Source organism: Rhipicephalus microplus, chromosome 9 (assembly GCF_043290135.1).
Source record: "Rhipicephalus microplus isolate Deutch F79 chromosome 9, USDA_Rmic, whole genome shotgun sequence".
Classification (NCBI taxonomy): Eukaryota; Metazoa; Arthropoda; class Arachnida; order Ixodida; family Ixodidae; genus Rhipicephalus; species Rhipicephalus microplus.
In genome coordinates, this window is record NC_134708.1 from 48,368,811 (window position 1) to 48,396,110 (window position 27,300).

Sequence of the window (27,300 nt, forward strand, 5' to 3'; positions counted from 1 at the left end):
TCGATCCGCGCAGAATTCCTCACGTATGCTCCACTCCCTAGTCGCGGATTTGTGGATTACGAACTTTCGTCATTCTGCGCGCAACCTCGGTCGCGCTTTTCGTCCGTAATCGAGGAAAACAGCAGAGCGGAGGCAATAGTAGTTTCCGGAATTGGAAACTTGGCGACTTGTGCATGTAGAACCTCCGCTGTAACCTCATGCGGAGCATTCCCATGTTCCGCAATGGTGAATTTGAGTTGGTCTAGTCCATCGATTGTGTGAGTGCTCGCTCCAGGATTTTGTCGGCGGCTTCGAGTCCTTCACTGAAAAACTTCATGATTCTGCGTTGAAATGGTCACACAAAATATGACACGCGGAATCTGTATTGGGATTGAATCTTGGAAGCCTTGATTCGTTTTCTTTTTCGCACGGCCTTCGTCTACGGGCCGCTCAATCAGTTAAAATAAAATTAAATTGAAGGATATTATGAGCCAACCGTATAGAAGATTTGTTTTTGTGTTTTCCGTTTTTGTTATTTTTTGTGGTGAAGATTGATTTTAAACCCAATAATCCCGGTTCCTGAGGCGATTTGAGTACCTGAAAATGTGGTTTACGTCCCTTTCAAACGGAGTTTTTTGCAGGCATACCAGCTCGTTACGCCGCTACAACAAAAGCAGTTGGCTGCAACGAAAGCTACCTGCTTTAGCAGAGTAATTATGTTACTCTGCTAAAACAGTTGTAAGCTGGAGGACACTGATGCCACCCGAAAGCAGCGTACTAGGGAAAGATGCAGCGTGCGTTAAAATTGAACGCTTAGACATCACGTAGACAAACTCCAAAGAAGATTCTGTGCGGGAACACTCGCCTTGAAATCAATCAATCAATCAATCAATCAATCAATCAATCAATCAATCAATCAATCAATCAATCAATGCATTCGTCTATTCGCTGTGCAGGGATTCATCATTGTGGACGAGCACGAGCACTTCATGGAGACGTGGTTCATGCCGCTGATCGCTAATCCAGAACAATTTTACGTGGTCAAGGTAACTAAAGGCGGCGGCATCACCGCGTCGTTGCTCAGCGTGGCGAAAGAGACGCTGCGCAAATACGTCTTCAACATTCACTTCGGTGTGCAGATGACGGAGAAGGACGGGTTGGTATCGTTCCTCTTAATCGACCAACCTTCAAATGTTTTATAGCCGGACAGTGGGGAATCGTTTTCAATGGCATGCCCGATTTCTAACCAAATGAATCTAACGCAAAATTAAGCCAAAATAAGGCGTATGCGACATCATTTGCCTTTTCTGGCTGGATTGTCCTTTCGATGTTCGTATTGAGCGCCAGATGTATACCATTTGAAGTGCGATGCAAGTCGCCTCTCCGTTTACCTTTAGTGCAGCTGGGCGTGTGAATCTATTTGAGTCTTAGCCAGCGTCACTGGAAACCATAGTGTTGAGTGGGGAACCATACTGGCAAGTATGGAACAATCTTTCTGCCAGACGCCATGGCATGACACGCGATCCTTGCATTAGGCAGCTCTTCTTTCTTATCTACAGTAATTTACTTGTAAATAGTAAGTTAAAGCAAGATATGAAAGAATGAAGAAAGGGCGAATTCAAGGACTTGTTTTCTTTTTCTTTGTTAAAAAAGTGAGAGCTAACAATCTGTCTGTTAGTTTCATAGTTCTCATTGAGATACGAAAGAGTTTGTTACTACCCGTACACAGGTATAATGCTTCCGTGAAGTACAGACCGGCAAATGAAAGAAAACGAAACGCAAATTTGTCATCCTAAAAAAAAAAAAACGCATCATCAGCAGTATCCTACTGGACGCACTTCTGCCCCGGCGTTGCTGTTCGCAGGAACGCGCTCTGGTACAACGGCCAGATACAGCACTTGGCGCCGCTCGTGCTGAATCTGTTCAACACGGCTCGACTGCGCAACGTCACGAAGGACGAATCGGCGGACTTCATCTTCGAGGTGACGTCACGCGGCGTGACGGACGCGCAGGTGGCGCAGCACAGTCGTTCCGACATGATGATCGACCACGCGAGCGGGAGCAGCCAGTATCGGGTGGTGCTGCCCAAGGTCCTGCGTTCCATCTTCTTCCCGCTAGTGTCGAGCCTGATGTGCAGCAACTTCGTCATCTTCCCGACAGCCGAGAGGGTGCTTGGGGTACGCCTCATATATAAAGTTTCCTAAAATCAACAAGAGGAAACTCTGGCACTACGATCGTCTAGTGACCATGGGAGTGATGGTTATAATATAGCGCACTAATTGGCCTAGTCTTCGTACTTGGAGACGGCGAATCGCACTTGTGGATTCGTTTACTGCTGGGTTTCGGTTTCGTTTTGAAACAAACAGCGAACCCTTTTGAAGTTCGAGACTCGATTTTAATTGGGGTGGTGAAGCGCAACTGCAGAACATTTGTCTATTCTTTCGTGACAAAGCTTCTTCAAACCACGCGAAGCCGAAAGGAAGGTAAAGTACGTGGATTAAACTAATCCGTGTACTGCCGATAATTTCCATGCTCGCCGAAGCCCCAAGCGTTGCAGTTCTCATATACAGCGCCAGAGTTAGTCTAGTGTATAAGCATTAAACTCTATGGTCTCATGTACTTTGAAAGGTACACTATTATATAGTCGTGGACAACTTAAGAAGCCTGTGGCTTTTCCTCCTCAAAGGCACATGCGCACAATTCTACACCAATCGGACGCACGTCTGCTTCAAGATTATAGAGCAAGTTGTTCAAAAACAATGTTCAGAAAGCGAACGTCACGTGCTTGCGCAAGATATTGTGACGTCATCACAGCCGCGTCGTTCAGGGCCTTCGTTAGTGACGCACAAGTAGTCATAATTACTGTTTTTTTAGTACCTGACGTCACCGCAATTTGCCATACTGGGACCGAGAGTCACCAGATGTTGCACTCATAGTAATTGCTCATAGTATTTCACACTTGCTCACAGGTGTCTCGGTACGTAGACGTGTGCGCACGTGTGGGTGCAGGAGGGTCGCTGTCGCGTCCGGCCCTTAGTCGCCTAACAAGGAAGGGGGGCGCAAAGTCTTCAGACCCATGCTATGCCTCAGTAGGGGAGGGAGTGCTGCGGTGAGCATTTCGCCTCCCCATCTCACCCGCTCGCCCCAGAAGGGAAACCGTGCGCACGCCTGTCTCTTTACAAAAGATTTGCATGGTAGAGCACCCTCGAATGTGGCTACGAATCGGGCTTCCACTTTATTCGTAGGTGAAGCAGCTGCACTTGATCGCCGGCATGGGAACGCTGCTGTACTGGCTCACCAACTATGCGTTCGATTTCATGTTCTACATGGGGACGGCCATGATTGTGCTTCTCCCATTGCAACTCGTTCCGTACACAATGCTGGACATCGACGATTACAGTGAGTTTGTCTTCGCCTTGCTTTGAACCGAATGATTGTTCGTGTACCGAGTTGACCGTTTCTCGGTATATACGCAACTCAATGAAGTCAGCGCATAGTAGTAATAACTAAGCGGGCCAGTAGGCCAGCGGAGAAGTGGAAACGGAGCGCAAGACAATAGAAAGAGTAATTCGCGACTCCAGCTAAACGCTCACCGCGCCTGGAAACGGCGCTAACAGGATCAATTTCGAAATCAGATATGTTACCCCGTTGCGTGCGTTGAGAAGCGCCTGCACATAGTTCCTTTATTTCCGTGACGCCGCACACGTGAACCCGAAAATGAAAGGGATGGCCAAATACCATTACAGTGTTCCGCAATGCTGAACATCGTGTTGGGTGGTGGAAAGATTTCAGCGTATCGTTATATCAATTACCAAAGGATGCAGACGACGCGCGACGGAGAACGATGCAAATCGGAAGCTTTCGCATTGGAAATAAGGTGCCGGACACTATAGTTTGTTAGAATCAAATTCGCTCCCGGCGACTTTATTCTCCTCGGCGAGCACACACACACACACAAAAGCACACACACACACAAAGACACGCACACACACACAAAGACACACGCACACGAACACACACACACAAACACAAAGACACACGCACATGCACACACACAACACACAAAAACACACACGCACAAACACACAACACACACACGCATTAACACACGCGCACACACGCACACACACACGCGCGCACACACACACGCGCGCACACACACAAACACAAACACACACAAACATACACACACAAAACACACACATAAACACACACGCACACACACAAACACACACGCACACACACACACGCATGCGCGCACACACACAAACACACGCACACGCACACACACACACAAACGCATACACACACACACGCACACATTCACACACAAACGCATACACACGCACACACACACGAACACACACGCACACATGAACACAGACACACAAACACAAAGACACACGCAAATGCACACATACACAAACACACACACACAACACACACACAACAAACACAAACACACACACACACAACACACACACATATTCACACACGCACACACACGCACACACACACAACACACACACATAAACACACACGCACACACACGCGCACACACGCACACACACGCGCGCACACACACACGCACACGCACACACACAGACAAACACAAACACAAACATACACACAACACACATAAACACACACGCACACACACAAACACACACGCACAGACACATGCGCGCACACACACAAACACACGCACACGCACACACACACGCAAACGCATACACACACGCACACACACACACACACGCGCGCGCACACACACACATACACAAACACACACGTTCTCACTCTAGTCGCTAATGTTGGCTTCACTTCTATTATAAGGGGACAGTCCGGGCGACAAAGGCACGGGTTTCGAATTACACGGCCACAAACGAGACTTATTGAAGAGGGGGGGGGGTCTGGTTTGTTGCAGCGCCCACTTAACAATGATGTCATTGTATGAGAGTGATCTCGCGCCCTTCCCTGCAAGTCCCAGTGCCCCCCTCCTTGCTATCACTTTGCCTATCTCTGCTAACCCTCTTATGTGACCAGCCCCACCCCCTGCGCACGCTGGTGGACCGCGTATACGTTGGTGGAGGGCGTTGTGAAAGAGTTGTCGGTTTAGTTGGTAGGACATTTCAAAAGTTGAGCACTGTTCATGTTTGGCGCTTGAATGTCAGGGTGTGTACGAGTGTGAACGTGCCGCAGAGTAGCGCTCTAGCTATTCCAGAAATGGCGTGACGCACCACTGTACGATATTCACTCGCAGATCTGATATTTTTGCTGAACCTGCTTCACGGATACGCTGCCCTCCCGTTCATCTACATCTGCTCCTTTCTGTATTCGGACCCGGCCTCGGCCTACTCGACGCTCGTTATTCTCTTGTTCCTCATAAGTGAGTAGCCACTTCCCAATCGTTGTACTGAAACGTAATAATAATCTGTGAGGCTTCACGTCCCAAAACTACAATGTAAAAAGAATATGTAGGTGCCGCATATACATAGCGGTAGGCTCCGGTAATTTCAACCACCTGCGCTTAAATCTAAGCGCATGTTCCTTCAGCATTTTTACTCTAAAGACAAGTGCGGCAGTTGCAGTCGGGATTCGATACTGGGACTTCGCGTCAGCACTCTATCACCATCATGTCTTGACCGCTGTGGCTGATTGCTGTTTAAAAAATTACTCTAAAATGATTACAAGAGCCTAAGGCACAGAAATATGTTTTGTAAGACATCGTGATTTCGCTGCAGGGGGTTATTTGATAATCCAGGAATATTGTATGCTTTTTTCACACAGCTCACGACTACTCTGTATGGTCAAGTACTATCACCAACTGGCTCAGCTTTCAGTCCTTTTGATGATGTATACAATAATAGCGCAACTAACGAGCAAGATCAATTAGCAATAACTGATAGCCATACACGTGAGGATATTTATTACAGAATTTGTTACTGTGAAGGTAATGGGACATACTATTTTAGTTTAATGAAACATTAACCTCTAAAAGGCCTGAAGCACCCCTCGTGCTTGGTGTAAGAATGCAGCGGAAAGCAGACACTGCAGTGAACGGCTCGGCCGAATTCATTAAAAGCTCGTGAATTAGGATTTTAAGGAATATCTGCACCTGCCCGAATGAACCAAATGTTAAAATATTGAAAATGTCAAGAAAGCGGCAAATAAATGCGTATCACATCAATACACTTTCATTTTCTTAAGAAATTTGAAAATTTCGTCATTATTTTGCATAAAAGCTCTGCAAAAGTCGCAATTTTAGTCGCTTGTGACTTCGTTTACCACGCTCACGTGGCTGAAGACTTGAAGTAAAGAGATTTTCGCAGGGTGGTTCTCTAACCCTACAACTTCTCCTTCTCCACTTACCGAGTGCTTAAGCCAACAGAGGGTCTTGATCGCATACCACTTGCCCATTATGGACGAACAAACAGTTGGGAAAGCTGTCCCTGCATTAGCAGGGATAGCTATTCTAACTGTGACGAGAGGATTTACGGACGTTGCGACTGTCAAGTAGCGCTCGTGTCTGCCTTCCCGCTCTTGTCGATTGCGTTAACCAAGCATCCCGTTGTCTGTTTATACCTCGCAATGCAGCGTCCGCCGGTTGCCTGGGCTCGGTGTTCATGGAGCACTACGTCGAGGACGTCAGCGGCGCCAGCCTCGTCACGGCCATCGAGGTTGCTCTGAACCTGCTGCGGCTGCTGCCGTCCTTCTCGTACTCGCGTGGCATGATGAAGATCATCCAGCTGGCCAGGGAGAACGACATCTGCCAAAACGGGGGCCTGCAGTTGGAGGGCCGTTGTCAAACCAAGGAAGTCAAGGGCAGGCTGTCCCTGATGCAGTGCTGCATACGTGAGTGTCAAGCTGTGTTTTTATTGTTGATTAGGAGGAGAGAAAGAAAAGTTGGGGGTGGGGGGTGGGTGGAGGATGTGCGCATGTGTTTGAGATATATACAAGCTATAGACGCTTATGTGCACCACGGGTGCTCCACTGTGTTGTGCTTTCCTGAACTGCGTTTTCCGCGATGATACAGAAGAGAGAACTAGTAAAGTTTATTTATTTATTGTGTGGTAAAGCCTTTGAATAGTGGGTCGTCCTCTTCAGCGCCTTCTAGTGGGTCGCCCTTTTCATAAGAAGAAGAGCAGCTCGTGCAGAGAGTCGATCTCCGCATTGACTGTCGCTGTCGTGAATCATCGCTGAGTGTCCGCCAATAAACCGCTTAACAATTTGGTGGAGAGTGCTGAGAGTGCTGTGCCCTTCAAATACCTTCGGTCCGCATTCGATGCCTTTGGAGTTTCGATCCCGTACCGTGCCTCCAACCATGCACCAAGACGCCGCCCAGCAAACGCTTCTTCCTATGCCGACGCCATGTCCCGGTGTCCCCCGCATCCGCGACCCTCCTATCTTCACCGGAGCGGATGGCACCGACGTCGAGGACTGGCTGGATATGTACGAACGCGTGAGCGTCCCCAATCATTGGGACGAGGCAGGTAAACTCAGCAACCTGTTTTTCTATCTCGCGGGTGTGGCCGGCATGTGGTACAACAACCACGCATCTGATTTCCCGACATGGTCCGCTTTTAAAACCACTGTCGTCGACGTGTTCGGCCACCCGGCCGTTCGTAAGCTGCAAGCTGAACAGCGTTTACGTGAACGAGCCCAGCAGACCGGCGAGTCCTTCACAAGTTATATTGAGGACATCCTTGACTTGCGCAAGAAAGTCGACTTGAAGATGTCAGAGGCTGACAAAATCACGCATGTTCTAAAAGGCATCGCCGACGATGCCTTCACCATGCTCCTGGCAAAGAACCCCCGCACTGTGGCAGAAGTCATCACGTTATTCCAAAGTTATGACGAGCTGCGGCGGCAGCGCTTGATGACCCGTCGACCGCCACCACGTGATGCTGATCTCTCGGCCTTGTCAGCAGTTCCTGACCACGCAACCTTGCTCGCCGAAATCAAGTCGTTCGTGCGTGAGAAATTTGCCCGCCAGGTCTCTCTACTGGCTTTTGCTTCCCTACAACATGCTCAACAGCCATCAAGTACACTGCTACCACCGCTCCGCCGAGCCATTCAGCAGGAAATCGCGGAGGTCGTCCCTGAATACCACCAGCCGCCTCCTGCATCTGTGCCACTCAGCTACGCCCAAGTTGTTGCCAGGCCGCCCCCACCAATTTCTGTCACTGTTCCCCAAAAATTACACCGAAACCATCGCGAGGCCCCAGGCCTTTGGAGAAACTGTCTCGCCTACATACGCCGGCGTCACCCACGTGCCCCGAGTGCCGCCTACCATGCACTCATATCAGCAGCCGGCTCGCCAGTCGCGTTCTGCGACATGGATGCGACCCGCAAACCAATGGCGCACTGCAGACAATCGCTCCATCTGCTTTGCTTGTGGTTGCGTTGGTCATGTAGCACGCTATTGCAATCGTGTGCAGCAACCGCAGGTCGCCTCCAACTTTCCCAGCCAGTCAAGCCGCTCTTATGACCAACCGCCGCCTATGTCACCGTCGTCCCGCCCCGTTCCGTCTACCCGCCGTTCGCCATCTCCACGATGTCGCTCACTGTCGCCAATGCGGCCACGTCCACTCGAGGGCGACCAGGAAAACTAGTCGTCGCAGTCCACGAGGCAAGGGCTGCGACAGTGTCGAACAGCGGAAGCCCTCAGGAAAGCCCGTCGAACGTGATAGACGTGCTTGTGGATGGCATTCGTGCATCTGCCCTTGTAGATACTGGAGCCGCCGGATCCGTGATGGACGAAAAACTTAGCCGATTATTGTGCAAAGTGACCACGCCGCTTTGCGGGCTCTCCCTCTGTACAGCCAGTGCCCAAAGCATTCACTCTACAGCGATGTGCACAGCCCGCCTTATGATTCAGGACGTGATGTTTGCGGTCGAATTTATCATAATTTCTTCATGCTCTCACGACGTTATCCTAGGATAGGATTTTCTCTCCCGCCACAACGCCGTAATTCATTGCGCACCAGCAGAAATAGAACTCATGCAATTCTCTTCTTTGACGCCGGCTGACAGTCCATCTGCTGCAAGCAAGTTACTCGTGAGAGACGACACCCAAGTGCCTGCAAACTCGTCCGTTGCGGTGTCGCTCTACTGCGCAAGCCTTTCTGACACCGCTGCACTCCACTCGCCATCTCATCGTGTTTTCATAAGAAAAAGCTTGCTGGTTCCTTTCGCGACCGTGCAACTCACTCACGGCAGCACCACTATTTTTGTTGTGAACTCATCTCCGTACAGCGTTACGTTGGTGCGAGGGAAATGTCTCGGCAGCGTGGAACCCATCGAAGACGCCGAAGTTATGGATAAACCCGATGACATGCACTGCTCAAGTTCCTGTACGCTTGGTGCTGTTTCGACATGTGCTTCATCATCCGATGATATATTCGGTCCCTGCATACACGACGACCTTACGCAGGGCCAGTGTTCCCAACTTTTGGGCCTGTTGGAAGAATTCCGCTCTTTTTTCGATGTCGCTCAACCTTCTCTCGGCCGCACATCCACCGTTACGCATCGCATCGACACAGGCGCACAGCCACCGCTGCGGCAACGTCCATATCGCGTATCTCCCACAGAACGCCGTGTAATCAACGAGCAAGTCGACGACATGCTTCGCCGCGATGTTATTCGCCCCTCTAGCAGCCCCTGGGCATCTCCTAACGTTCTCGTCACGAAGAAGGACGGTTCTGTGTGGTTCTGTGTGGACTACCGCCGCCTCAACAAGATCACTCGTAAGGACGTGTATCCACTACCGCGGTTAGATGACGCGATTGACAGCATGCAAGGAGCAGAATTCTTTTCATTCCTAGATTTGCGCTCAGGGTACTGGCAAGTACCTATGGCTGAGGACGCTCGACCGAAGACCACCTTTGTCACCCCCGACGGCTTGTACGAGTTCAACGTTATGCCGTTTGGGCTGTGCAATGCGCCCGCCACCTTTGAGCGCATGATGGATACAGTTCTGCGTGACCTGAAATGGCACACGCGCCTGTGCTACCTCGATGACGTCGTCGTTTTCGCTCCTGACTTCTCGACGCATCTTCAACGCCTTCGGCATGTTTTAACGCGTTTGAGCGACGCCAGTCTGCAACTGAACCTAAAGAAATGCCAATTTGCAGCTCGGCAGCTGACAATACTCGGCTACGTCGTGTCCAAGGACGGAATTCTCCCTGAACCAGCCAAGCTTCGGGCCGTGACCGAGTTCCCCAAGCCGACATCCGTCAAGGAACTGCGCAGTTTCGTAGGACTGTGTTCCTACTTTCGGCGCTTCATTCGAAACTTCGCGACTATCATATCGCCGCTGACGAAGCTTCTCGGAAGTAACGGGCCTCTCCATTCGTGGTCATCACAGTGCGACGACGCTTTCAGAACACTTCGTCGTTTGTTGACGTCGCCTACCATACTCCGCCACTACGACCCTACGGCCCCTACAGAGGTACACACGGATGCCAGTGGTGTCGGCCTCGGCGCTGTCCTTGCGCAGCGCAAACCAGGGTTCCCGGAATATGTTGTGGCGTACGTGAGCCGTACGCTTACTAAAGCCGAGACTAATTACACGGTCACCGAGAAAAAATGTTTGGCAATCGTCTGGGCTCTTGCAAAGTTCCGACCTTATTTGTATGGTTGCCCATTTGATGTCGTCACCGACCACCACGCACTATGCTGGTTGTCGCCATTGAAAGATCCCTCAGGCCGTCTCGCCCGGTGGGCACTTCGCCTGCAAGACTATGGCATCCGCGTGCTGTACCGCAATGGAAGGCAACATGCTGACGCCGACGCCCTGTCGCGCTCTCCCTTGCCTGACGACAATTTCAACAACTCAGTGTCTCACCTTGCCAGTTTTTCGATTAGTATTCATGCCATTGCTACTGAACAGCGCAAGGATCAATGGATTGCCTCACTGATAGACTTGCTGACTGATCCATCCACTCCATCCACTCGCGCGTTGCGTCGTCAAGCCCACCATTTCGCCCTTCGTGACGACCTCCTACTCTGGCGCAATTACAACGGTGACGGCCGCCAGTGGCTACTAGTCATACCTCGCAGTCTGCGCTCTGACATATGCGAATTCTTTCATTCTGATCCGCAATCTGCGCACTCCGGGGTATCGAAGACTTACCAACGCATTCGGCAACGGTACTTTTGGCTTGGCATGTACCGCTACGTGCAGAAATTTGTTCGCTCCTGCATAGAATGTCAGCGCCGCAAAACTTCAACGGACCTGTCGCCGGTAGGTCTGTAACCTCTACCTTGCCCTGCCAGGCTGTTTGGGCGCGTTGGCATCGATTTGTATGTGCCACTTTCACTAACGTCGGCTGGTAACCGCTGGGCCATTGTTGCTGTGGGCCACTTCACGCGATACGCCGAAATGGCCGCTCTTCCCGCGGCTACAGCGAGCGATGTGGCCTCCTTTCTGCTCCAACGATTCATTCTGCGACACGGTCCACCCCAGGAACTGCTCAGTGACCGAGGATGTGTCTTCCTGTCTGAAGTCGTTGAAACCATTCTCAAAGAGTGCAACGTTATTCACCGCAAAACTGCTGCTTACCACCGGCAGACGAATGGCCTCACCGAACGCTTCAACCGTACGCTCAGCGACATGCTCTCCAAATACGTCGCCGCCGATCACACAAATTGGGATTCCATTCTACTCTTCGTCACCTACGCATATAATACCGCCCCTGAGGGCACTACTGCCTTTTCACCTTTCTTTTTATTATATGGAAGGCACCCGTCACACACCATCGACACGATACTTCCGTACAGGCCAGATCCGTCTGAGTGGGCACCTATTTCTGCTACAGCCAAGCTTAAGAGTGTCGAGAGCTTGCAAAGATCTTTACTGCGCATGATCAAGAGCGGCAAAAAAGCATTCGCGCTGACGCCAGCACTACTGCGCCCACGTTCCTCCCTGGAGAACTCGTCTGGCTCTCGATCCCTACTACTGCAACTGGCCTATCTTCAAAACTATTGCCCAAATACGAAGGCCCCTACCGTGTCGTCAAATGCACTTCCCCAGTCAACTACTTGATTGAACCCATTGAACCATCTTTGGACATGCGTCGTCGAGGACGCGACATTGTTAACGTTGAGCGCCTCAAGGCCTACCATGACCCGCTCATTGTAACCAGCTGTTAGGTCGCCAGGCGGCTCCCTTTTCGTACCCGGGGTAGTTGTGGCAAAGCCTTTGAATAGTGGGTCGTTCTCTTCAGCGCCTTCTAGTGGGTCGCCCTTTTCATAAGAAGAAGAGCAGCTCGTGCAGAGAGTCGATCCCCGCATTGACTGTCGCTGTTGTGAATCATCGCTGAGTGTCCGCCAATAAACCGCTTAACAATTGATTGATTGATTCATTCATTCATTCATGTGTTCATGTAACGTATTTCCGGAGCCCTCAACTATGGCATCTCTCGTAATCATATCGTGGTTTTGGGACGTTAAACCCCACATATCAATCTATGAATCATCTAACGTAAAAGCTCGAGAATACCAAGAGGGGAGGTAGGGGCGTAATACATATTATTATCAACGCAAACAATACTGCACCTGGCATTTTTAAAGATAAGTGCACGACAGCTACAAAATGAAAGTTTATTTACAGCAGAAATAATTTATTGACAGCAGAAATAAAAATTTTAGTAATTAAGAAAGTATAGTACACTTGACCATTCACATCCGTAATGGTATTAAAGTCACCTAATAAACTTGTGCATTGAAAAGTGTGTCATACAAATCGGTGTGTCATCGTCCATAAAGTGATGGAAACCAGAGGGATGCACACGGACGTACTTCGCTTTAACTATGTACTTTAGATCAAACATGAAAATAAAATACACACAAGGAGGTACTAACAACAACGTTACAACTCTAGTGGCTGCTTCGAATTCGACATCCATAATGAAGGGTCTAAATCACAACCTGGTTTTGCTGCACGTTAAAAAAACCAATAAAGTTGTAATATATTCTCTTCGGTGGCAGTTGGGATCCGGGGTAGCGCTTGACTGGAGCCCTTGGGGCGTAGCCGGGGGAGCCGCTGGACACCAGGGACCGGAGCGTAGCCGATGTCGGTTCTGTCCAGGTGGAGTGCATCTTCCTTTCGCACGAGCCAAGGTTCGACTGCCTCGAGCTCTGGGTCAGCTGGGAAGGCGCTTGTGCGCTTCTTGCGTTCAACTGGCCTCTCCAAACGACTGCGATCGGAACGCCCTACATTTGTGTGCATGTGCATTTTTTAGGGGCGAAGCTTTTTATAGCGGCACCCATTCGTCCCTCGTAGCCGTTGTAGTAGTGTGTAACAAGTAACATTTTGTCCTCCAAGGTGGTGCCGGTGAGAGATTTCTTCTGTGCGTTGTTGAACAATAAAAAATAGTGCTCAATGTACATGCCAATTGCTGCTAATGGGGAATGAGAGACAGGAGCATTCGGGTTTTAGTGAACGCGCACGCTGTGATCCCCATTAGCAGCCATTGGCATGTACATTGAGCACTATCTGACAAGAAAGGGTTGCTACGTTATACTCGCTGGGCGTAACCTCCTTGGTTTTAGAAAGGTTTAGCGAGCGTTGGGCCACAGTGCCATGAATACAGTGAAGTAGTATATACCATGAACTCGAGGTGGTTAAAGGTGGGAAGTAGAAACGAAGCGCAAGCCGTAAGAAAGTGTGCGTGTGCCACCTCCCGTTTAGTCCTTGGAATGTCCGCTGGAATGCGGTGCTTCTATATGGGGAAGAGAGAGAGAATTTATTTACTGGAAGGTAGAGAGGTCGGCCCGAGCTATAGTTTGCTCTGGCCTGCTACTCTACACTGGGGAAAGGTGACTGGGGAGTGAAAAAGTGATGAATGACGATGGTAAGGTAGACAGATGATATGTCCTTATTAAGCTGGGTAACTCTACAGACGTGCATCCAGTCCAGTGGCTTCTAAGAAATCGATGACGGCTCGTATAACCACATGTGTGCTGCTGGCGTCAGGCCAAGGACCTAACACAACCTCATCGGTTCTGACCCGCAGTTCGCGGGTTCGATTCCCGGCTGCGGCGGCTGCATTTCCGATGGAGGCGGAAATGTTGTAGGCCCGTGTGCTCAGATTTGGGTGCAAGTTAAAGAACCCCAGGTGGTCGAAATTTCCGGAGCCCTCCACTACGGCGTCTCTCATAATCATATGATGGTTTTGGGACGTTAAACCCAACAAATCAATCAACCTCATCGGTTAATGGTCGACTAACATATCGGCCAATCGAAGATATCAGTTGCTGACGTTCGCTTGCATATGCTGGACAGTCGCAAAATATATGTTCGAGCGTTTCTGGCAACCGACAGTGACCACAATTGGGACCTGTGTCATTACAGCCCATCAAGTGGGTGTAACGTCTCGTGTAAGCAACACCGAGACGAATGCAGTGGATAATGCATGAGATGCTTCGCTTTAACTTGTGAGGCATACGGAACTTCATTTCCAGGTCCCATTTGTGCAGCCACTTGTGCTGGTGTTCTGGTTTCTGCCAGTGCTCTAAGATGAAGTTGCGCATTACGCGTCAAAGTAGGATGTTAGTGTCTTGTCGAGAAAATGCGATGCACACTTCCGGGGCACTATTTAAAGCTCTCTTAGCTTCAGCGTCCGCCGCTTCATTGCCCATTATGCCACAATGAGCAGGTATCCATTGAAATGTTACATCATGTCCATTTTTTGTAGCAATGCCAAGAAGCTCTGCTATTTCAATCGATAAAGTATGATATGGACCTTGTCTCATGAAGCCATCGATGGTCTGAAGAGCAGCTTTGGCATAGGACACTATCGTCCATTTACGAGCGGGTTCTGTCGACATGAAACGTATTGCCTCCCGAATAGCAACAAGTTCCGCGGCTGTTGATGTGGTCTTGTGATATATCTTGAAACGTCGAGCTATCTTCATCTGCGGGATGGTAAAAGCTGCGGCGGAGGTACGCGACGTGGTAGATCCATCCGTATATACGTGTGCCACACCGTCGTACATAGTATAAATGTGCAGCAGTGTAAGTTGCTTTAGGCCGATCGATGATACAAGGGACTTCTTCATAATCCCAGGAATATGAAGTATGATATGTGGTCTAGGGAGGAGCCACAAAGGTGTCTCAGGAACACGCGGGGGAGAGAATCTTGGCGGTATGGTGTTCTCGAGCCGTGATATAGCTCTTGAATAACTGCAGTCTCGGTGGCTGGCAGGGATCGCTGATAGGGGATGTTGCCTGTGTTGAGTCAACAGGCGAAGGTGGACTCGAAGAGGCTCGCAGAGCACATATACTTTGATTGGACAAGCCCGAGCTTCGGCGAGAGTTTCCTTGGTTGATGTGCATTGAGGTAAGCCCAAACATGTGCGCAATCCTTGAGCTTGGATGCTTTCTAGCATGCTCGCACAACTGGGTTTCATACTTGAAAGCACGGGCATGCTGTATCGCAAGTACCCTACGAATAAAGATTAGTACAGTTGCAGGAGAGCTGCCTCCGAAGGGCCCAACTTGCTCCGGCCATGACCCGAAGAACGTGAACAAAACTCTTGAGCTTTGACTTCAAGGCTGTGACGTGTTTTGACCACGATAGATTCCGGTAGAGGACAACACACAGGAATTCGTGTTGCACAACAGCACGAATTTCTGTTCCATTCACAGTTAGTGGGTATCGTGTCATTTTTTTTCGTGTAAATGCAAGCATTGCGCATTTTTCAGTTGACGGTGTGAGACCCTGGCGACGTAGGTACCTTGCTGTGATGGTCACTGCACGTTGTAGTCGAGCACGCAGTTGGGGGCGCGTAGCTCCAGAAGCCTAGATGCAGATGTCGTCCGCATATATATGGGGAATATATGACGTAAAACTGTGAGATGGTGGTACTTGGAGTGTTGAATAGATGGACGAACGGACACACAGACAGACGCATAGATGGACGCTTGAACGGACGCAGGGGTGGATGCATGGACGAACACAGGGATGGACGCACAAACAGACGCACGCACGGACGGGCGGATGGACGCATACACGTTCACACAGACAGACGCATGGACGGACGGAAGCAAGAACGAATGGACGGACGAATGCTTCGCCCTACTCTCCATCATTGACCCCGTGGATATGCTGCCAATTTTTTTCCCTAATTTATTTTATTTCTCTCTATCTCTATCCACTTTCTGACCCTTATTTTCCCACCCCTGCACAGAGTAGCAAACCAGTTCTTTTAGGTTAACCTCCCTGTCTTTTCTTTTTATCTGACCAATTGTACGAAGTCGCTCGGACCACGAGATGGGGATTTAGTTTGGGTATAGTCGTGCTTTGCTATACAGGTACATGGAAAAGTAGTGATGGAATAAGGGAGCGTTGGCACCTATAGTGTCAGCCGCCGTCTTGGAATAGCGGGAAAATGGTCGCGCCTTCTATGCACCGGGCCTTGGCGCATAGTAACTTCAATCGAGCTTGTATTGCAAGCGCATCGTGCTCAAACACTTCAGAGCAATCACTGATCTCGGGGATTTTGTGCGTTGTGTTTTATGTTTGATCTTAGGGGGTGAAACGGAGGCAGGTCAAAGTACGGGGTGGCGGCACCCCATGCCTACTTCCCACTATTCTGGCTGCCAGTGCCAACTTGCCGACCTGAGTATGCTTGCCTTCACCAGGCCTCTGACGAAGGAAGTTGCTGTTGTCTAAGCTTTAGCTCCGAGTGAGACTGCGATTTGGCCTAGTTGGAACACATTCATCTTGAAGTTCTTGCACGAGCACACGGAGACAAAGGTGATAAACACAAACGGGCGCAATCTAACATCTGGCTTACCTTTTTGAAAACTTTCACTTGAACACCCGTAGATTGCGCAATCTCGTCGCAAAAAACTATAAAGGGTGGACATAGCACAACTTGTCATCACATGCTCAATCAATAGATGACAGTAGCGAAATTTCTTCAAGTAAGACAACCGATGAATGCATAATTTTTTAGCTAGTCAATGTAATAGGCTTCCGTTATTTCGCACGAAGTTTGTTTGCGATGCCTCAAATTTACGGTGATGCTATTACAATAAGGTGTGCGTGCGCACTCGCTGCTATGCAGCGCGAAGGTCACAGTATAGGGTGACCGTTCGACTCTACATATGTTCCCCGAGTCTCGTGGTGCATATATCCACGAGGCTAAAGCTAGTGGCGTATCCAGGGGCTGGCACACCGAGCACGTGCCCCTTTCGGAGTTTCATTATGCCAGGGGACACTGAGCGCGACAACCGCTGACGTCCACATTTCCCTGTGGGGTCACCACTCCAGATCAAAGACGTGGCCTCTCCGGAGCGAATTTCTGCCGATACGCCAGTGGCTGCAGCGGTAGTCTTTCACCGCTGCAACCAGTGGCCAGTATCCCAGTCAGTATGGTGCCCTGAATGATGTCATGCATGGATGGATATCAGTCACATTGTTACGTGAGAGAAGAGACGCTGGATCGACGAGACTGTGGGTAAAATATGAGACCAGCAGTTATGGTGTGGTAGGCTAATCAGCGCCAGAGCGGAGACACACACACTCGCATGGTGCTTAACTCTTAAAGGTATATGTTGCGGTGAGAGAAGAGAGAGGTAAGATGGCGTCGAAGGCGGCCGACGGGGCCTTGCCGATCTCGCCACTTTATTTCACGCCTGAAGCGGAGCATCGGTGGCTGTCCACGTCCGACACGCCAGGCGCGTGAGCTCGTTCTCTTTTTTCTAGCTCTAGCTATGAATGAGCTGCGTGAGAGACGCGGCGCGATGGCCAAGAATATGATCATGATGATCATGCACTACATATACATAGCAAGTGGGACGTGGTGTTTTTGTGTGCTTTCAGACAAGGACTCTCCGGACCCCTCCGAGTACATGATCCGTCCACTCGACGTGAACACATACTCCGCCTTCTACGAGTTCATCACCCTCTCAGTTGAAGGGCTGGCGGCGTTCGTGCTCCTGCTGTGCCTCGAGTCGTGGATCCGCAAGCAGGACCGAGCCTTGAGTGCACTGGACTCTTCCGCCTACGAAGAGGGCGCCGTGTCTTTACAGCGACCGTCTGGCGCCGTGGCCAAGAATTTGGTTGTGGATGGCAGAAAGGTGAACTTTTCACGATGTTATCCACTGGATTTTCCCATAGCCTCCGCAATCCTAATGAGGCCGCGCAATGTTTTTTGAGCATGGGCACATAACTTTTTAAACAGCTGAAGCGCAAAAAAGAGTAACAATAAACTAAGAGCACAACGGGGACATCACTTCAGCTGTTTAAGACATGTAACTACCCCGCTCTCACGCGTTCCCGATCGGTAAATGTGGCTCCTTTGAACACGCGAGCCGAAAATCGTAGCGCAGCACACACTGAGCGGATTTTATGGCTGACAGTTCTCCCGTCCGCGAAGTCCTCTCTCTTCGAGAGAAAAAGAAAAATAACATTTATTTATACATCCGGCGTGTAGGAAGTCCCCGGCCTCGCAGGGCGCGGATGTTCCCTATCTCAAGATTACGGCCATTAGCGCCCGATAATATCAGAGCCTGCACCTCGACGACCACTTACTGATCGGGGCGTCGTCCGCGGACTTCTCTAACCGTCTGCCCTTTTTTCCTTTTCTATTATTCTTTACTTCTCTCTCTATCTCCTTACAACCTTCTTATCCGTTTTGGTGTGAACCGGTGCTGAGGTGTATAGCACTTTGATGCAACAGACAGTTGCAATGTTAATATTTCTATTAAAGTTATCCTCGTGTGATATGCATTCTGCCTGGCTGAAAACAATTCTCAGCGAGCTAGAAATCAGTCCCTCTTCTCTCCACAAATGATGCCATAAGCCCAAATGCCTACACCATAAAACAAAGGTGCACGACCATCGGCTGATTTGAACAGTGTGAGCTGCGTAGTTACCGGGGCCGCCGCGAGATTTCGCCACGTGTCCTCACTCTCACTAGCAACGACACGAAAGGTAAATCGCGCGCTCAAACAACAAAAAACAAACAAAAAGTATTAATGTTCATGACAAGCGCTGACGAAGAGACGTATCTTCTTGGCCCCTTGTCATTCCCATCCCTGCGTGCACTCGCTAGTACCAAATGAGAGTGAAAGCGCAAGAAGCGTGTGACAAATCTTGGCAACGCTGCTCGTACATGATGGATTCTAAAGAAAATTTGCGGCAGTCGACTCGTGAGGCAATGAAGTCTTATAGTGAATCCAGTGGATCTCTACTTACTGAAATCATGCAGAACCCTTTTAAAGCTTCCCAGACATTGCAAATGGCTGAGCCATTCGAATCAGCGAAGTGCACATAACGCCTTACAAGTGGGTAGTGGGTACCCTACTTCTCCGCAAAAAGACGAACAATGACACAGCGAGTACTACTATATTCTTTCTAAGTATTATGATTATGCATGGCGTAGGAGGTAGCTTGCAAGTGTACTCACAGCAGTTACCTCTCTATATTTTTAATGTCTCTATATTAGATAGAGACATTAATATTAGATAGCTAAACTGCTTTTTTTCGCCCATGTGACCATTCCTTTCCCCTGCGCTTATAAGCACCAAATGCTGCAGTTGAAGCCTATTATAAGGAACCCCGATGTTGCGAATTAGCTATTATAGCGAAATAAATATTAACTTTGGGCGGTCACTGTACATTTAGATGACATTCATTCCTTGCACGAGAAAACTTTAAAAAAAAGGAAGACAACTCAGGACATAGGCTGTAACGAAAAAATAGCACCAGAAAATTTCCTAGTGGCACCGTAACTTTATGCTCTCTTCGTATGGTTATCTCACTCTCAAGGATGAAGACACGAACGTGGCTCTCGAAAACAAGCTGGTGAAGGCCCTGGTGAACTCTCAGGCCCCTGTCTCTGCCTCGCGGCCATTCGTGATAGTGAATCGGCTCTTCAAGGCCTACGGCTACATTGAGTGCAACCCAGTATTGCAGGTACGCTCTCGACTGGTATTGTAGGCTATATTGAACCTGTCTAATCAAAACGACTGCTATAAGCATTATACGTCCACCCCAGTCTGGAATACACCTCGTCCATCTGGGATCCTCGTCAAGTCACATTAATTAACGAAATCGAATCGGTACAACATCGCGCTGTTCGTTTTGTCGTAGGTAATTATACCACACTGCTAGTGTTATATTAATGAAGAGCACGCTATATATCCCGACTGCTCTCTACTCGCAGAAAGGAATCGCGCTTGTATTTCATGAAGCCTATTACCACAGTGCATTCCTTCGCTCACTTTGGATTCACCCGGTATCGTACAATTCAGCTCGTTTTGATCATCCCGGCTGCGGCTGCTGCATTTCCGATGGAGTCGGAAATGTACTCAGATTTGTGTGCACGTTAAAGAACCCCAAGTGGTCGAAATTTCCGGAGCCCTCCACTACGGCGTCTCTCATAATCATATGGTGGTTTTGGGACGTTAAACCCCACAAATCATCAGCTCGTTTTGATCACGTGCATAAGGTCAACGTACGTCGTCACAACACCTTAGCTTGTTCACAATAAATCTTTTTTAAGACCTCGATAGATTGGAATAATCTACCTGGATCATTAGTAACCATCACCGACCCCACTCATTTTAAGGTAGCACTAATGAACATGCAATCGTGAATTGCACTAACGAGCATAACTCTTATTAGCTGTTTAGTGTATTCTTTGTGTTTTGAGCTCAAATGCCTTTCAATAAAGTGTATTCTTTGCATGTAACAGTTACTGCTATATTTATGTTTACGATAGTGTGTTGGCATAATCCTGTATTTATTTTGCTTTTCAACTACATTTCCGCCCCTCCCCTCTACAAGGTACAAATGTACCCTCAACGTTTCCCAAATAAGTAGATAGATAGATAGATATTTTCCTAGGACATGTGGGCACCGTTATCTTGGGCTGTTAAGTGTATGTTCTCTTGTTTTCGTTAATGCCGATGTGAATGAGCAAGGCTGTGAAACATCGTATGTACCAAGTCAACCATTGTAATGTGTGTGCGTTTACCGTAGCACTGCCAGTTTAGTTGTTAAATATGCAAAACACAAAAGGTTAACCGCCCAACGTGGCGGAACTGAAGTGGCCCCGTAAAATTGTCTATACATTAAGGTTTGAACGAAATGACAACTTATTTGTTCGTTTGGTTCATTATACGGAATGTTAACGACAATCAACAGGTAATCAAGTCAAAGAAAATATATGTAGGAGACTTCATTCTTAGAAATTATGGTTTAAATGTAACGAAAAAGAAGTGGTCGACAAGACAGCTTGCCGCGAGCAGGAACCGAACCTGCGACCTTCGCATAACGCGTACGATCCTCTACCAATGAGCTACGACGGCGGTCATCCTTCAGCATACTTGTTCGGTTTATACAGGGTGTTAATTTTTTTAGAAAATGCAGATTTCAAGATGAAATTCTGAGTCATGCTCAAGTCCCGGAGGCGCTGAGAAATGTCGTTCAGTGTATACTCGTTATTGGGATGAAGGGATAAATACCACTGACTGAGGACAAAAAGACAGCTTTCATCTTAGATTAATTAATAATAATTACGGCATAAAAGTGAATCAAGTGATCGAGTAATGATTAAAAGAGAAATAGAAATGAATGAAAGCGGTCGAAAAAAGCACCTTTGCAAGCCGTGGGGCACGAGACTGCTATTTTCGTATTGCGCATGCGATGCTCAACCATTTCGAAGGCTGTGTTCATTCTGGCCCCAATGTTTTCACCCCCTCCTCCTGCGCTACTTAACGCGTACTCTGAATCGATTTCTGCAAGTGTCGTTGCGACAACTCTCGGTCATGCTATAGCTCGCATAATCTAGGGGAAGTTGTGTCTTAAAAAACGTGTTTAGCGATTTAGAGTACGTGGTATACTCTACTATGGGAGAGCAGAAATGGTTAGGAATTTAAGTTACATGGTATGTACTTAACTGTGGGAGAGCTGGAAGACGTCTCATTTGCCTCACACGTTATGAGACATGTGTGTACTGTGTCTAGAAAAAAAGTGCTCAACGACTTAGACTACTTGGCACTCTACTATGGGAGAGCTGAAAAGCCGTCCCAGAAAAGAACTAGGTAAATGAGGTCAAGCGTACTAATTGAGACAATCAGCACAAGTTCGTTCAGAAAAAGTGGGTAAACATTTAGAGTACTAGGTACTCTACAATGGGAGAGCGTAAACTCGTCACGTGGGCCTCACCAGTTGCAGAAGACCTACAGTTAAAAAAAGTTTGTGTTTAGAAAAAACAAGTGTTTAATGATTTAGAACACATGGAACTCCTTTACGGGATAGCATAAAACCGTCCCAGCTACATGCCTATGCTTCGAAGAAAACTTTTGTGTTTAGAACAAGTAGTCAACGATTTAGAGTACTTTGTAGTTTACTATGGGAGAACACAATGCCATATTGTGAGCCTAGTAATCCTCAACTTTTTGTTTATAGAAAATGTTGTTAACGATTCAGAGTACTAGATACTCTACTATGGGAGAGCATAAAGCCGTCCCGGGGGCCTAAGCTTTTTAAGATTAACATAGCTTTTGTGTGTTTTGAAAACGTGGTTAATGGGTACTCTACTATGGGATACCAATAAAATTTGAATGTTCCGAGATGTAATCACGAATGAAGGTGACGAATAAATTGCTCAATTTCATTGACATACAACATACTTGCACCGCTGTCTATACATACACCAATGAGAACGTTGTGACTGTGAGCATTGTTGCATTGTGTATATTCTTCCCCCTTTCTCTATCTTTCTCTATGCACCAATTCTTCACTCTAGACCACCTCGCTTTCCTGAGTTGAGGGTAAAATGTTAAGTTTTTTTCAGAATGGTTAGCATCCTTGTCCAACCTCTCTCCTCTGTTTCTTTCTCAATCAGAATATATAGCATTGTTTTTTGTTATTTTTACTTACACTTTACATTACCGATTGCACCTAAATTTTGATAACATCGTCATGCCGTTGTATCTGCATCTCAATAGTTATGTAATCATGCTGTCTTGGCTACTGTCATTTCTAGTCAAATATTTATGTTTATACTACATAGGATGTCCCATTTCAGCTTACACTATGGGACCTTTTTCTGTATGTCCTTATTTTGTACATAGTTTTGAAAAGAGAAAGAATAACATTTCATTTGATTTGACGATTTGAGTAATGCAATCTGTCGCAGTCCTTAGCCTGTGTGGTGTAGTATGGTGACGGTGTTTGTAAAGTGTGGTGGAAACGTGGTGTTGCGTACAACGTTCTCGGATGTGACGGCACCGGTGCTTCTCGATTGAGCGGCGGAGAGGCGACGATGACGTCGACCAAGGATCTTCTCTCCAGCCTGCTCGACACCGTTCTGCCCTCGACTCGTCCTCGACTGTCTCCTCTTCTTTTTCTTCCTCGGTGCCTTCTTCTCGTTGGTGTTCACAAGTGCCTTGGCCACGCGAACTTTCGCGCGAACTTTCTCTTCTTTCGGCGGGCCGTAGTTTCCCGCGCGACATTTCGCGCCGACGTCATCGTCGTCTCTCCGCCACTCAATCGAGAAGCAGCGCTGCCGTCACCTCCGAGCACGTTGTAAACGACGAGGGCACGTACTGGGCCTTCTACGATTTCGTCACCCTCTCGGTTTAAGGGCTGGCAGTGTTCGTGCTCCTGCTATGCCTCGAGTTGTGGATCCACAAGCAGGACCGAGCCTTAAGCGCACTGAACTCTTATGCCTACGAAGAGGGCGCCGTGTCTTTACAGCGACCGTCGCGCCACTATAGACTCCATGCACTGAGACGGGCGCGCCGCCGAGCGGCCGTCGGAGAAGACAAACGTCGAGAGCCCGAGCAGCATGAAACACTCCCCAACGTTCGCTAGCACGTAGTTTATCGGAATCTTGAACTGCTGTGTAGTCGATTGTACTAACAGGTACACGCCGTGTCCTGCGGGAACGAAGTTTCACAGTTTCTCGACCGGTCCCTGCCTTATTAGGCAGCGGAATAAGTGGATCACGACTGTGGGACGTAAAAAAGTGTTTAGTTCCCATTTCCTCTGCCGTCTCGCATTCTGCCGATGCGTGCTTGAATCGGTCTGAGACACCCTCTGCAGGTGCGATGATCTTGCGTGATGTTCGCACCTGCAGCCATAGAGCTGCCATAGAGCTGATGAGAAAATTAACCCATGCAAGAAATTTTATTTCAGATCAAGGCTTATGGGACGTTTTAATGGACCTTAATAATCACTACCTCACCGTGTACCGTTCGCAGTTTTGAGGAATGCGATGACAGGTCAATTAGTGCTTGCCTGAGTTGTTGGGTCCACCAGTGAAAGGGCAAATTGAGTTACGTAGCATTTTACCGTAAACACAAGTAGCCATCCAGCAGCGTATGCGCACTCGATAGGATCAAGCTAGTACGTCAGTTGGTTGGTTGGTTCTTATTAAACAGGCGCATGGCACCATAGGGTATCGGCCATGAAATCGGTGGTGCCCTGGTTTAATAATGATTTTGTTTACATATCTCAAAATCTTTAACAATAGATACTTTTCCAAAGAACTAATCAGCCTAATTCACAAAAAAAGTGTAATGTCGTTGAAGAGTGAGTTTCACTTACATAACCTTGAAGTTCAGTTCGTTTCGTCTCACATAGGAAATCACATATGGCATCCCAAACGCTCCTGTGTCTAAAACCAAGTGTTGTAGCTCCAAAAGAAATAACTGCTGGAAGTAATGGATTTAATCCCGTTTTTCGGCTTTGGTTCAATCAAAAGCCTTTTTCGTTGATTATTAAACAATCTGCATGTTAGGAAGAAATGATGCAGTGCGTATAGTGTAGAAGAACTATACAGGGTAAAAAGCGATACTTTGCGAATGCTGTAGCGACGCATGTGCATGTCGGTGTTTGTTTCGGAAACCAACATAAACAACGCAAGATGTTATAGTGAATGAGAGGCACGTGACGGTGGCTGAAGTGACCGTGCCGTCGTCGTCAGCATTCTGAAAGTGAAGCGAAAGACGAGATGGGGCATGCGCCATCCTCTCTGGACATAATCTTCTCTCGTTATATTTCTCGCCCACGTCTCAAGCTCTTATCATGAGCTGCGCGAGCGGCGAAGTAAAGACTATGATCATGATCGGCGACGATGATTCCACGGCGATTTCAAGGAAATCACTTACGAGACTCGGTGGCTGAAAATCGCGGTGGCACGACGCCGCAACAAATGAGCGCGCCAGTTTCTACGGCGAGTGGCCGTGGAGCCATCGATATTTCTAAACGCCCCGAGTATTTTGCAAGTACGCAGGTAGAGGGCAAGCATCAATCATAATCTAAGTTCGAAAAAAATGACAGCTTGCCGTTATAGTTAAGCAGCCAGCCACATTCAATACGCACACCTGACGCACGCGTTTAGCCGCCATTCCTGGCGACGGGCAGCAAAGCACTCACTAACGAAAAAAAAAAACGTGGCCGCTTTCGTGAAGCTTTTTTCATTTATTCATGGTGACATCGGGGAAGATTGTCCCCCTGCGATATCTCTAAATTCTGCTCGAAGCACTCACTAACCCGCCGGGCACGGGCGCTTGTGCCACCATAGCTATCAAAGCAATTAGGCGCTGCTGTCTGCTACGACTCTCAATGTTGCGCTCTCGTTACACCATAAGGGGCGCTGCGTGTGCCTTTCGAGGCGCCCCCATAGGCCCCGCACGGAGTGTATACTACACCACAGCCTGTCACTACACCATCGCGTTGCTATACTACACCACAGCCTGCCTCTACTTCTGAACGAGCACACCACGTGCAAGCTCTCAGTAGCATTTAGAGTCGCCTCTAAATATTTTATCTGCTGGACGACGTCTCATTATTTTCATCAGTTAATTGTTCGACGCTTTATCTGTCTGATCTGAGCATCGACCCAGTGCACGATAGGTGGGATCACGTGATGCGTTTGGCCTCCGCAGGGACTGACCTTCACGGTGCGCAATGGAGAGTGCTTCGGCTTGCTCGGCGTCAACGGTGCGGGCAAGACGACCACCTTCCGCGTGCTCACGGGCGAGATTCTTCCCAACTACGGGGACGCCATCATCGCGAACTTCTCCATCGTCCATGACAGGAAGAACGTGAGTGATTCGGCTCCTGCTTATCTCTCAGCGGGTGGCTACCCCTGTTCGAAGACGTTACAATTGATCGGAACATATAATTGCGAACTAGACCTGCGGAATGCCGCAAGGTGGCGGAATAGTTAAAGACAAAAAAGTATGACTACCACCCGTTTGTAGCAAGAAATTACAAGGCAATCTTCAGGATTTCTCAGAAAGGAAGCTTTACAGCTGCGGACAATTCGTGTTGATTCCAGGATTGAACGCGGGACAAACGACTGCCCCAGAAAGGCTTTGTTTGGGGCTTCCATACCTTTACTAGGACGGCTTTTTGGCGAAAATCTTTGTTTGGGAGAAACTCGAGTGGATTTAGTTTCAGCTTCGTTTTACGAGCGGGTGGTCGTCAATTTTCTTTAACTTAATAAGAGCAGCATTCTGGGCAATTTGGTAATTCATTACTTCATTACTTGAGTATGACTGCACAATTAAAAAAAACACGTGGACAAAGAACAATACGGCCCCAGTGTAGGCTGCATTTTTCACGATGCCACTGTGCATGTACCCTTCCCCATGTAGAAATGTCGTGGAACGCCTCTTGCTCTCGGAGGCTTTTGTACCGGCCTCTATTGGAACGACAAAGGGAATCAGCGGATTATGATAGTTGTGTATCCTTAGTTATATTTCGTTTCGTCGTACTCCTGGAAGGACTTTACACATTTCTCTATTAAATGTGTTGACAATCGCAGTACTTGTACACTAAAGTTTCGTTGCCATTCCTAAATATTTTGTTTTTTTTCCTATGCGCCGCTTACAAATCAATGTGGCCCAAGACACGTTTTTATGCGGCAGCATTCGATGACACTGTTGCAGAAAATGAAGTGCCGGTGTCAGCGAGGGCACGAAAGCTGAAGCTAGAGCCGGGATCGGATACAGGCATGTGGTGTGGGACTCAAGTATTCTCCCATCGTCCCCTACTGCTTGAAGGAGCTTCGGAAAAAAGCTCTATAGACTATTTTATGAGGGGGCTTCAGTGCCGCCATGCTGGGCTGTTAGCATTTGTGTTTTGCGTCTTTAACGACTAAACGAACTGTGCTACAGTAGACACGTACGCATATGTCTTATTTATTTTCATCGAAATATGCAAAAACAATACAAAATCTACTTAACAGCCCGAAGCGGCGTTGCCCATATGTCTCGGGCAAAATACTACAGAGGCTTCATCTCCTGCGAGGAGACATGTTAACAGGCTTACGTGGCTTGAC

The 27,300-nt window shown here is 48.3% G+C and overlaps 1 protein-coding gene across 1 annotated transcript in view; it reads left to right on the forward strand.

Moving 5' to 3' along the window:
* Nucleotides 1–941: 941 nt before the first annotated feature.
* LOC142771742 (ATP-binding cassette sub-family A member 2-like) overlaps nucleotides 942–27,300 on the forward strand; it is a 44,153-nt gene continuing 17,794 nt past the window's right edge. Inside the window, exons 1-8 of the mRNA XM_075873603.1 lie at nucleotides 942–1,135; nucleotides 1,844–2,156; nucleotides 3,225–3,378; nucleotides 5,243–5,368; nucleotides 6,577–6,834; nucleotides 17,817–18,073; nucleotides 19,767–19,913; nucleotides 25,901–26,059. Coding sequence (XP_075729718.1) covers nucleotides 969–1,135; nucleotides 1,844–2,156; nucleotides 3,225–3,378; nucleotides 5,243–5,368; nucleotides 6,577–6,834; nucleotides 17,817–18,073; nucleotides 19,767–19,913; nucleotides 25,901–26,059 — 1,581 coding nt within the window. The 5' untranslated portion in view covers nucleotides 942–968. The remainder of the gene's footprint in view (nucleotides 1,136–1,843; nucleotides 2,157–3,224; nucleotides 3,379–5,242; nucleotides 5,369–6,576; nucleotides 6,835–17,816; nucleotides 18,074–19,766; nucleotides 19,914–25,900; nucleotides 26,060–27,300) is intronic.